Here is a 13627-nt window from a genome sequence, read left to right on the forward strand (position 1 = left end):
CCCTCCATACACATCTTGCATTGGCAGGACGTAAAAACACTATGGGGCCATCACTAAGGGGTTAACATGCGATGTGGGAAATGACCTTCTTTTTCTATGATTTCATCGGGAAGCTTAAAGGGGTTTTCCAGCGAAATACTATTGATAACCTATCATCAGGATAGGTCATCAAAAGTTGATCAGTTGGGGTCGTTGCTTGGGAGCCCGACTGATCAGCTGGGCGGGTGCATGCCGTCAACGCCACAAATACACAGAGGTTGGAACGGAAGCATCGGAGGTCTCCGCGCCATCCTCCGTGTAGTGGTAGGCACTTGTAACTGCAGACATGGCTTGTGGTAATTTCAATGAGAGCCGTGCCTGCAATTACAAGCGCCGGTCACTACACAGAGGTTGGCACTTCATTGCGGTGCTGACAGCATGCGCCCTCTCAGCTGATCGGTCTTGGGTCCTGAACGACGGACCCAAGCCGATCAACTACTGATGACCTCTGCTTAGGATAGGTCATCAATAGCATTTTCCACAAAAAACCCCTTTAATAAGTTAAAGCATTGAAGCAGTGAACATTTTCAAACTTATCGGTGTAAGCTGAACATGATTTGTATCTATTTAATCAAAGTCTGTCTAGTGGAATAGAATAAGATCCACTTCTTCTCCTTCTCACAAATGACTTACCTCATGCATTGTATCCATGAGCTTTGTCAGTTGATAGAATCGCTGCCAGTTTTGACTGGAATTTCCTTCCCTCTTTACTATGGCTTTTCCAAGTTCTTTAATATAGGTCATTCGAATTTCCTCGAATAGTGCATTACTTTTCAGGCCATCCTTGGGAACTATAAAGTGATATACAGAACAAGAACGTAAGAGAGAAGGAATAACAAGTGGAAATCATAGTGGAGAGTAAACTCCAGAGAACTAGGTAAGCTTCGAGGACTGGCACACACGTCTCCCTGGTAGAAGAACGCGTAAGTGACTTTTTTTTCTCATTTTAACTGTACATTTGAGCAACTGCAAGGACTATGACCACAGCAGGCCAATATGTGTCGCAATCTAGAACAAGAGCTGCCAACCTGCTGATCCCCAGGACGCAACGGAAGTTGAAAACTGTGGAAGAGCAAATCGCACCCTGGCCAGAGGAGTGAGAGCACTTCTGTGGGTGGGTTGGGATTGGAGCAAAGATCAGGGGTATTTCCTTCACACTTGTCTACAAAGCACACACCTTAATAGAATGGATCCCAATGTGTGCTTCGTGCACTCACTGCTGGCACTTATACCAGATTATTTCCCAGCATGTCAAGCGTGGATACATGCAATAATGTCAATGTGCCTGTCTGGGCCATCCAAAAGAGGCTTGTAGCCTGCACCTGTGCTCATGACCTGGACACTGGGTTAAGGGAGTATTTTTATTGTCTACTTTTGTGGTACACAATGTTAGGCACTCTGCTTGGGCACTTTAGAGAACACATGAGAGATCTAGGAGTGACTCAGTGGACTCCAAAAAATTGTTCCAAAACGATGTGGGGATATTTCAGTCATATTGTGCATTTGGACAGTGCGATTGAAGTACAGTAAAAAGCACACCCAAAACTGTATTTGAAAAGCCAGGTGCAGCTTTCAAAGTGTTGGTGTTTTTGCCACATTAAAAACCCTAGCAACCACCAAAAAGACAAAGTATACTGGCAGACAAAAGCCAAAAGGACCCTTTTTTGGTATCTACCAGGTGAATGGGGGACTGTGATGGCCCCGGCTGTATACCTCAGACATTTCCAAACACACACTGAAAATAAACCACACAGTGTGAATGTAGCCGCTCTTCTCCATTGCTGAAATATAAGACCTAGCATTTACTAGTAATTAACCATTTCCAATCAACTATCTGACGTCTTAAGACATTCTGACTGAAGGCTGTACAGCTCTGATGTCAGAAGACATCCGGCAGGGTATTCTTACTGCATATTGTTGGCTGCTCTGTTGTCGGGGCTTCTCCGGCATGTCACATACCGCAGTACTGGCTCTAGCCAGCAGATGGCGCCATTGTATAATGGCAGAAAGAGAAAAAAACCCTAGGAAACCCTGAATCCAAAATTTGATTGCAATGGGTTAAAGCAATAAATTAACGTTTCTTTTTCCCCCACAAATATTTTATTGTTTCACACCATTTTCTCCATGTTCCTGTCACAACGTGGTACCAAATCAATTTCAAGACCTTCTCAAGTTACATCAATAGATCTTCATCTCTCGAAGATAAATACATTAAATAAAATCCTTCAGTCGACCAATACTTACTAGTACACAGGAGTAACAATGTCTTCATGCACAGATATTCGTCATATGAAACCTGAAGGCGGGTCATTTCTTTGACGATCTTGAACATGTCTTGAAATCGCTCTTGTATGTAGGGCTGGTGCATCCTTTCCCTGCGGAGAGAAGGGAATATATGTGGAACTGCAGGGTCAAGAATCTTGCAATCAAAACACTCATCTATTTTTTTCCCATTTTACCTGCAGGCTGGTTGTCCACGGGCAATGTGGTATCCCGTGGCAAAGCTCTGCTGCAGGAGCCGCCGCTGAATCTCCGCCGGTCAGCCCTATCTAATAGATAGGCTGACGGCGGAGAATCGGGGCAATTCACAGCATGCTGAGGATTGCCCGCCGTGAGTGAAGAATTGCAATAATTCTCTGCTCGTGGACAGGTGCCGGCCCTTTTCCATAGCAATGCTATGGGAAGCATCTGCCGGCGGTTTACCGCCGGTGAAATCACTGCCATTGCCAGGGGGCCAAAGAAAGAGGCAGATACGATGCGTGATTCATAGTAGAAAAAAAGTCGTACAGTAAAATGTCAGCACATCCGTAAAATAAGTTCTAGATTTCAGATGGCAAATAAACATTTTGGGAGTTCAGTCCTGTGCACTCTTGTGAGGCTATGGTCACATCTGTGTTGTGGGGGTTCAGTTTTCCTACCCCGGTGTACTCAGAAATTTCTGCACCTAATCAGCCACTTGTGAATATACACATGGGCGACTAATAAAATCCAAGTTTCTCCAAAACTACTGCAAAGATAGATACAGGAGACCTATCACTGTACTCAGTGTGCCTGCTCAGAGAAAAATGCAAAAACATGGTGGCAGATTCTCTTTAAGCAAAGACTTCCTACAGCTTCTTCAGGGCCAATTCACACAGTCCTATTTTCGGGCGATGTGCTGTCTGTACATTCCACCAACAGAACACGGCCCCATAGCGGACTAAGGCTATGTGATTGAACAATGTTTTGCACGAAGCAATGGTCCATATGAAAATACTTGCTGCACGTTCTATTCTAGTCTGTTTTAACAGATGACAATAGAACATGCAATGTGCAGGGTCCTTCCAGATCTGGAAATAACTCCCAAGTATATCAGAAACCATGTTCACACGTGGTGATGTCGCATCTTTTTTCTACACTATTAAAAGTCAGGAATCTAAAAAGTCAGATATTGCAAATGTCATAATGTATATATGATCCTGTGAAAAGAATGAAGGTCTCTATTCACACATGAAGAAGAGCTCATACTTAGTTAGAACGGCTTTTCATGAATGGGTATTTGCTGCGGAATCTGCGGTCACCGTCCGCATGGAGGATACGCAGCAAATATCAATCAAAATATGATAAAGAAAAAAAAACAAAAAAAACGCTTTTTTCTTCACACTCACAGAAACTAATTGCAATTTCCACGAGTGGATAAAAAAATACAGCAGGTTCTATTTTTGTGTGCTCTGCGCGGACGGCTTCTATTGAAATCAATGGAAGTCCTCTGACTTGCGGATAGGACACGGGAAATACAAATATAAAAATAAACCTCTCTACTGCACATGACCAATGCTAGGCGTCTCTGGTTATCTGCAGTAAAAGAAATGACAGGTAGCGGGGTCGCTGGCCGCGGTCAAAGTCAGATTCTGCTGCAGGCTCCCGCATGCCGAATCCGGATTGGCCGCGTACAGCCACCTTTAATGGCCATATTTGGAATTCTGTTCATGGGCAGGAGTACAACATGCTACTAATTACCTTGTCTTTACCCAGAATTACAATCTATATGATAATCCAGAGTCTAGCCACATTTACACGCAAAGATGATGGCTCAAAATTCGCTTAGAAGACAGTTTGAGTGACAGTTTTGAGCGATCATTTTTCATAGCTGTTAATGGGCACTAATGCCTATTAGTAGCTTATTAACTTCATTTGCATTTGCATTCCATTCGCTATATGCAGATAACAGCGGGTGGTCTGTTATCTGCATACAGTTCCATTGTTCTCCCGCGGGACAGCAGCTGAATACAATGTTATCAGCACTCCCATGGAGAATCACAGTGTGCGGTCCCTGCTATTACCTGTCCGGCCGAAGGATGGTTTTTATGCTGAACTAAAAATCATCGTTCGGCCGAAAAGCTAACGATAGTAGCATTTACATGCATCAATTATCACTTAAAAGACATCGTTTGAACTAATTTTGAGCGATAATCGTTGAGTAAATGGGTCTTTAAACATTTTAAACTAGTAGTGGTCCTATGCTTTATGGTCAATAGACCGGTCAATTATATAATGTAGATAAGGGGCAGTCCTGTCGCCTAACAGTACCTACAGTACACCTTGATGCAAAAACAGGATCAAGTTGACGTTACATTTCAGCATTTCCCCAACTGATAAGCCTTATACCTGGCTGCTAACACTCACCCTCGGCTAATCCAGGATAGCTATTATGCACGCACTCGCTCAGCCGAAGCTACCTTACATGAATGGCCATCAGAAGATATGAATCTCACATATGTCCATATAAATCCTAGCCCTGCACCAGTGTGTGGTTGGTAACATGGATGACACACTGTGCTTTGTGTAAGCTGAGAGGAAGGTGCTAAGAGGTTTCAGTATGTGAACGTCACTTCTCTGTGACTCACTGTGCAGCCATGAACGGATTCTTACTGTAAGCCCAGAAATAAGGTTCTTCAAACTGCACAGTGGCATATTGCAGTTTCTAAATATTTGTTTGAGCCAAAAACAGCTTGAATTTGACATAGAAAAATGCACACTGAATTCTTCTTTCTTTGAAAAGCAAATTGTTACAAGATTGTCATGATCAGAATGCAAATCGAATCTAGGAAGAATATCCGGGTTTTGGGATTTTGCATCCAGAATTGTGAATAGTAGCAGTGATACATGTGATGGGGCATTATTCAGGCGGTATAACTCAGGCTTGACTTTATTTAGTCGTTCCCGTGTTACGTATATATTGTGGTAAGGCGTAAATATGTATTTCTACGGTGCACAGCGAAGAACCAGTGTTACGCAACACAAGCACTGAGAAAGCAGCCATAAAAGGGATACAGTTGGAGGAAGGAATGTTTGATTCCAGGGCACGGAGAACGTGTTAGTAGACGTAAGGCTCTGCAGCTGCAGGCTTTCTAAGTAGATTTACATCACACAACTTTCCAGTATTTCCAAAGCAACAGACAAAAAGTTCTCAGATGTGCAAAAAAAATCTTTCTCGTCCACAAAATCTGGTGAAGTCAGGAAGCAAGCATGCAGGAATGTGTGGTCGAGAGACGCCATATACGTGACTCATCTTTTACGCTCATCATTATTTTTATGGTGCGGGTTTTTTTCCATACATATGGTAGTATTTGTTTGCACAAATAAACAAATAAAAGCTGTCACTGGCAAGAGACCAATAAAACCAAACAAAACACATTCTCTGTAATTAATGTTAATTATCGGAGGAAGTAATTCAAATGGGGAAAAAAAGTCTGAAATTTTCCAACCAACCCATGTGTTATTAAAGCAGAAAGTTGCATTACTGCAACTTGTAAACACCATACTGAAGACTAGGAAATGTGCGCCCGTAAAGAGCGGCCCGATTGTCTCTCTTACTGCAGATCATACAAGGACATGCCGGTGTAGAATGTGTAGGTTCTGATAAACATGTCGCGGTGGCAAAACACCAGTGGCTTTAAATGCAGGTCCATATGGTGATGTGTCATATATAGCTCTGCTGCGGTTTCCACATGATGCTTTGGCTATGACAGGATCTGCTTCTGCCATGTTGCCATGAATCTCTAGAATGGCTGACTATTCCATCGCTATTTACTTCATTACTGTTGGCACAGACTAGTAGTGGGTAGGAGCAATTTAGCCGGCACAGTTTCAATTATTTTAACGCTGAAAATCTGATAAGAAAGAGCTATTCTGGTAAATAGACAGCTTGATAAAAGGTACCCATACACATTAAATGTAAGCCCTCTGAACTCACTGATTTCAGTGGGACAGGCCTACTGTCTAATGAGTATGGAGTGCCCGTACGCTCCACCAACGACAGATGTTTAGGGAAAAAGAATGGTTGAGCATCTTGGATTTTTAGCCTTAAAAACCGGTAATCATTTAGCCCTTTGCGTTCCAGCCGTCATAACTTTTTTAAGATCTTGCATTTTGTGGGATGCATTCTAGTTTTTATAGGAGTCAATTTCAGGTAGATATAATGAATAACTTCTTAATTTTTTGTTGGAGTACAATGGATAAAAAGCCATTTCACTAATGTTTTTGGGGATTTATTTTTCTGGCCTTCACCAGGTGGTATAAATATTATGTTACCTTTATTCTACGGGTCATTACGATTATGACAACACCAAATTTATATAGTGTATTGTGTTTCACTACCTTTACACAATATAAACACACTTTTTTTTCAAAAAAAGACTTATCAAGACCACATTTCTAGACCGGAGCATTTTTATTACTCCATAGATAGAGCTGTCTGAGGGCTTGTTTTCTGCAGGATGACTTGTAGTTTTCATTGGTACCAGTTTTTTTTTACAAGTGGACATCTTTTCACTCCTTTTTCTAGGAACAAAGAACCCCATATGTGACTATCAGAGAGCAAATGTGTTCTGGGATTGATAGATGAGGGTAATAAGTAACATGTAAAAAAGTCCATGTCACTCTCCCGTTGGTCAGGGACAAAGACATGAAGATGACAAATCTGTTCTCTGCTGCTTACTTTTTTCCCTCTGCTTTGAACACAGACTGGAGTAACAGATGTAAATTCTAGATTTTTAACCCCACTTGAGACGTTAGTAGATCCGATTCTATCAGGGCTACGGACATACTTTAAAATCACACAAAAAGCACATCAATAGAACTGAAGCTGCAGCTGTTTGAAGTCGAACAATTTCTGCTCTTCCAAAACTCTAACGCCCTTTTCCTGCAGAGCGACCAGAGCTCAAAGGAATCTATAGTATGGGGAAATCTGTAGTAAAATATGACATTTATCACCTATTTCTATGGGTCCCAGATCATGCTGATCATGAGAACAGGGTAACATCTCCATTAAGCTGACAAAGCACTCACCTATGTCTGACAGTACCATTATGGAGTGTGAGTGTGCATGCTCAGCTGTCATGCCATTCAAGTTCCTCTTCATTGTAGGGAGTACAGTGAAGAGGAAAGGGGACATAGGATCCCCATTCTTGCAATTACCCAGCAGTGATGTCAATTCTGGGAATACCCTCTAAATATGCACTGCTGGTGATATAATGTACCGGGTGATAAGGCAAATCATGGAAAAGTCTCTTTATGGCCAGGTTAATATACTATACTCTGTAAGGCAAATTTATATTGAAAATGAACATAAAGGCCAAATACCAACCTACAAGATATCAGGCTGAATAGTTGACTAAAGTCTAGTTTCTCTCCTAATAGGACATATGGAAAAGAGTTGTGATGTTTCCGAGATGACCTCTTTAAGGGATTACTATTTTTCTAATAATTTGCAGATTCTCTGCCATACAGTTAAAAAATAATAAAAATATTCGCTTGTAGTATTTGAAAGAAGAAGCACAAGTAAGATGCTTGTTTTCAGCATTAATAATGAAGTTTACTGAAAACTGGGATGCCCTGCCGTGCCTAGGCAATAAAGCCTTAAAATGTAATCTCAAATCCATTCTGTCCCCAACATGCGGACATAGGAGGATTTAGGATCCATCTGACAAGCACTATTATTTAGCTGTGACAATACATTTTGATTAATTTTACTTGAAAACCACCGACCTGGCCATTCTGACATAAAATTGCATATTGTTTCTGTCACATTTCTATAAATTATGTTATAATGTATCCTGCCAGGGTTGGCAATAACATATAAAGAGTGTGAGGAGTTAGGGCCCTTTTACACGAAACAATTGTCAGGTGCTTAAGCGTCTGACAGTCATCCCAACGATTATTGCTCCCATGCTTTCACGTAGGAGTGATAATCGCTCAATGAATGGAGGCGGAGTGCGCTGGAGATCTTCCCGTCGCCCGCCTACACTCACACTGAACATGCAGTCGTCCGTAAATGTACAACTGCCTGTTTTCACAGGCCGATCATTCCTTCGATTTTTTTAATTCCTGCGTAAACTGAATGATAAGCGAACAAATTATAATTTGTTTTGAAGTCACTGGCAGGGCTTGCACGGAACAATTATCGTTTAATTTCACACAATCCGTTGATAAACTGTAAGATAATCCTTCCGTCTTTGTGTTAATGGGTTTCTTGATATGATAGACACCTAGGCGAGGGAAGGGTTGCGTTGCGAAGGTAGATCCACTTTAAAGAGAGCCTGTCACCGGGATCATACCGCCATAATGATAGGCAGCATGAACCCGGGACAACAGAGTTTTAGGATCTTTGGTGACACAAAGGGTCAAGCTGCGCCAGCCTCGTCCTACGTACATCTAGAGTGGAAGGTCAACCCTACACACAAACCCTACAGATGCTCCTGGAGCTGCTCTGATCTACTTGTCTAGCCATCAGAATTTCGCCACTGTCAAAATCGCTCAGATCCTTAGATTTGCCTATTTTTCCTGTTTCCAACACATGAACTTCAAGAGCTGTATGCTTACTTGCTGCCTAATATATCCCACCCCATCACTGGTATTAAGGTACCTCTACATGAAGCAACTGTCGTTCAGCTAGTCACTCAAGTGTTGAAGTGCATGAATGACAGTTGTTTGTCTTTACGTAGAGTGATAATTGTTCAGTAGTACTTTGCTCAGGTATTGCTTATAGAGGGGATCTCTATGCAAATTAGTTCACAAATCATTCAAGTATGAAAGACTAGGACTTTACACCAGATTACTTTATCAACTTTTTTTTTTCTTGATAAACTAAAAAACAAAACAACTTGCGACTTATCACTTGTCACCCTGTCGGTGGTCATGTTTACACTCACTTCAATTCGCTCGTTCGAGTTATACATTCAATAGTTGTACCGTGTAAAGGTACCTTTATTCATTTTAGCTGTCAGTGGCTGTACTGTTCTTGCTGACCAGTGTATATGGGAAGTGATGGCTTCATGGAATCTTTAGTGATGAAGCCACCACCACCTTTTGGGCACTGGTAAAAAAAAACATGTCAGAATCTGGGGGAGGGAAAACCCACATGTTTACGTGGAGCATATGATACCTTTTATTTGGCTAACAGAAATACTTGATGTTATAACGAGCTTTCGAACCTCTCAGGCTGCTTTCTCAGTTTTTCGTTTTGCGTGGAGCATATGTGCAACTTCCCCAAGATGAATGTGTTTTGAGCTATAACCGGTAGGAAAGTGTGCATTTTTCATTACGAAACAATCCCAGTGATTTTGTACCTAGACATGTCAACCCCATCCCCCATTTCACAATGAAGTCCGAAATGAGCTCAATAGACGACTACCAAACAGATGGATTGGCGTGCAGGTCATGAGGATACTGAACTTCTTTCTTGGTCTCCACAATCACTGAACCTTAAAGGAGTTCTGTCATTGACAAAAAAATGAATTCTATACTTGCCTATTCCTCCCCCATTAGTCTACTTACCAGCTCTTCACCTTACCGATTCTTCTCCTGTCTCCTGCATTCCGGGGGGTCACCTCCAGCTGGCTGATTCCTCTCCTTCCTGTGAGGTTACGTACATTGTCGGCAGTCATCTTTTTGCCACACAATGTACGTTACATCACAGTTCACAGGTCAGCAGGGGGAGTGCCGATCCACTGCAGAGACTGCTCATGCAAGCTGTCTTTGAAATAGATTAGCATTCCTTCCTAGATCGTGAACAACATGACCTTCACTGACCGTCCCAGAAGAAGAATGTGAGGAATGCAGCCTTCATAACAAGCCGGCCGGTGTTCGGTGAGGTGACCCGGGGGCACTGCAGAAGCTCAGCGATTTGAAGATCTGGTAAGGAGACTGATGGCGAAGGAATAGGTGAGCATAGAATTTTTTTTAGTATGATAAAACCCTTTTAAGCCTTGTGATTTATTTTCTCTAGGAAAGATTTAAAGATAGTCTACATACCACCCACCATGCGTGATCTGTGAGGACACATCATAGAAGCTACTGCATCTGTAGCATAACATGCTTAACTACATGACTACAGGCTCGATGTGCTTCGAGTGACAAAGCAGACTCACATTGCACACTTCTGATGTGAAAAACATTTTTGATGTTGTGTAACATAATTTTTAAGTTTTTGCTTCCATTGATATCACATTTATGTATCAGTATCATCAAATGTGGGTTATGAGTGTTTCAAATTGAGAAGATGATTTTCAACAACCCTGTATTTAAATGAAAACATGTAATGTGTGAAGAGTAAGCTGAATGGATCCAAATAAAAGATTTTACGGTGTTTTATTTGAAGTTTTCATTTGAAATTCTGCAATGAAGTGAACTGATTACTAGTTACATCAGACTCATGAAATGGGGCACTGTTTGTAAACTGACTAAAAAAAGGCAATTTTACACAAATGTAAACATAAAATAGCAGACAGGGCCCAGATAAACTAAATGGGATTTTTATACAGACTGTCATTTTATTTAGTTTTACATGAAATCCAAAAAAAACTCTCTCCACCTGGGGCAGCTGGGGAACACCCTTGATACCGAGAGAGATTACACAAATATTTCAGACTGACTGGTATGTCAAGCAACCATTACTGATTGATATCACTTAAAGGGGTTGTCCCGCAAAACAAAGTGGGGTTATACACTTCTGTATGGCCATATTAATGCACTTTGTAATGTACATCGTGCATTAATTATGAGCCATACAGAAGTTATTCACTTACCTGTTCCATTGCTAGCGTCCTCGTCTCCATGGTGCCATCTAATCTTCAGCGTCTAATCGCCCGATTAGACGCGCTTGCGCAGTCCGGTCTTCTCCCTTCTGAATGGGGCCGCTTGTGCCGGAGAGCGGCTCCTCGTAGCTCCGCCCCGTCACGTGTGCCGATTCCAGCCAATCAGGAGGCTGGAATCGGCAATGGACCGCACAGAAGACCTGCGGTCCACCGAGGGTGAAGATCCCGGCGGCCATCTTCACAAGGTAAGTAAGAAGTCACCGGAGCGCGGGGATTCGGGTAAGTACTACCCGTTTTTTTTTTTTTTATCCCTGCATCGGGTTTGTCTCGCGCCGAACGGGGGGGCTATTGAAAAAAAAAAAAAAACGTTTTGGCGCGGGACAACCCCTTTAAGGCCGGCTGCACACGACCTGGTCGGATTCAGCATGCAGGAGCCCACAGCAGAATCTGACCCTGTGCCCACCCGACATCCGCTCGTTTTCTGTACTGCAGACGGTCTGCTCGCTGTCAGTCATGCACAGTATACACTTTTTTTTATTTAAAAACCCTGATTTTCCCGCGTCATTGCCTAGCGATGACATGGAATAAGCAACTTTTTTGCAATTTCAATTGTGGAAGGGGCATCGGTCGGACGGCTTCCATTGACTTCAATGGAAGCTGTCCGCATGGAATCTGCTTAAAAATAGAACATGCTGCGATTTTTTCCCCCACGAGCAGAAAATTGCAATTGATTTCTGCCCAGGAAAAAGTGTTTTTCAATAGCATTTTGTGGGCGGCATTTACTGTGGAATCCGGAGGCAAACACCCTCTCTGGATTCAGCAATCCAAATCCGCCCGTGTGCAGCCGGCCTAATTACAAGCAACGATACTCGTTTAAAGTTAGCTCAAACTAGCGAAAATAGTTAAATGTAAACACAAAGCCATCATGCACTATTTGTTAACTTGTTGTTTATCTCTAAGTTTCAGTCTGCATAAAAATAGTTTTTAGTTTGTTTGCATTTTGCTATATTTAAATGGCATTCATTTAGTTGTTTGAAGGTCTGATGGACTTGCAGGGAGTGGTGATTGTTTGCCATGATAAAACACTTATCTTCACACTAATTAAAAACCTGCCTGCCAGAGTTTCCTCGCACAAACACCCACACACCTGAGCAAACAACATATACAGTGTTTACTTGGCTAATGAGGGAAATGGAGAGGATTTCAATTATCTGCACATTTAAATGCTCAGCATTTGTATGCAAAAAGGTTTTTTAATTTGTTTAGTCGTTCGTTAGTTCAAACGATAACCGTTGTGTGTAAATGGGACTTCAACTACTATCTGAATGTAATCTGTAGTTTTGTAATTGTGCTCTATTCTTTGACTAAATGCAAAAATACTTTGGATGACATTATGATTATGATTGTGACATTTGTCAAATGACCTGTCCTCTTGCGATCACAGAGGTGGACCTGTAATTTCCTATTCTATACAAATGATGCTCATTTAGTGCTGTTTATCTAATCTGAACATACTTAAAATGGTTTAGAAGGAATAATTTTCTGATTCAGGGTGGGCAGGGGGTCAGCATCAACCAGGAACTACAGAGTGGTTGTGAAGCCCCTTTAAATTTTCCTCTCAAAGTATCTACCCTCAGCACTGATCACAGTGTTTATTTGTCTAAAAAAAAAAACATTTTCGTCAAAAACTTACTTTTGGCAATTTCTGATAAATTGGCTATTTAGGTAGCGTACTGAAATTAATATTTACAGAATATTTATTTTATTATATATATTGTGGGAGTACAGTATCAGAATGGCCTGCATAGGGTGTTAGTACATTCTGGCTGCTGTGGGTGTGGAAGCAATACGAAAAAGCCAGTTCCCGTCAGACAGGGGAAAGAAATCTGGATGCTAGCCAGAGAGTGAGATGTGGTGGGTAGAGATGAGCGAGCACCAAAATGCTCGGGTGCTCGTTACTTGAGCCGAGCTTTTTGTAATGCTCGAGAGCTCGTTTCGAGTAACAAACCCCAAAGAAGTCAATGGGACACTCGAGCATTTTTCAGGGTGACTGATGCTCATGCACGGTTTTCAATGGAGCAGCGGCTGCTGCCGGCGGCTGCATTGAGAACAATAGTCTGCCAGCACCCCTGAAATGTTTTTCAGAAAAGGGCTTTACATATAAGCCCTTCCCTGAAAAACAAAAATTTTAGTGTAAAAAATAAATTAAAAAAATTGTACTTCTCTGCCGCTGCCATGTCCCGCAGGGATGCAGAACACATCTGCAGCAGATGTTTCCTCAAACCCAGCACAAGGAAAAATAATCTGTGACAGATGCAGCAAAGGAAATCCTCATCCCTGTGGGGAATAAAGTATTCCCTACCGCAGCTGTCACACATGACAGCTGCGGTGGAGGATCCTGCTGCCGGCACCCCTGAAATGTTTTTCAGGGAAGGGCTTTAAATATAAGCCCTTCCCTGAAAAACAAAGAAAAGTGGTAAAAAAACAAAAGAAAATACATACTCGCCTCCCTT

The 13627-nt window shown here is 42.0% G+C and overlaps 1 protein-coding gene across 1 annotated transcript in view; it reads right to left on the minus strand.

The window, feature by feature from the left end:
• Nucleotides 1-13627, minus strand: part of NR3C1 (nuclear receptor subfamily 3 group C member 1) — a 142863-nt gene that overhangs the window by 12066 nt on the left and 117170 nt on the right. The window contains exons 7-8 of the mRNA XM_066591247.1: nt 2284-2414; nt 673-830 (exon numbers count right to left, since the gene is read on the minus strand). Of these exons, the coding sequence (XP_066447344.1) occupies nt 673-830; nt 2284-2414 (289 nt within the window). The remainder of the gene's footprint in view (nt 1-672; nt 831-2283; nt 2415-13627) is intronic.

The sequence above is a fragment of the Eleutherodactylus coqui genome, chromosome 2, assembly GCF_035609145.1.
Source record: "Eleutherodactylus coqui strain aEleCoq1 chromosome 2, aEleCoq1.hap1, whole genome shotgun sequence".
Lineage (NCBI taxonomy): Eukaryota > Metazoa > Chordata > Amphibia > Anura > Eleutherodactylidae > Eleutherodactylus > Eleutherodactylus coqui.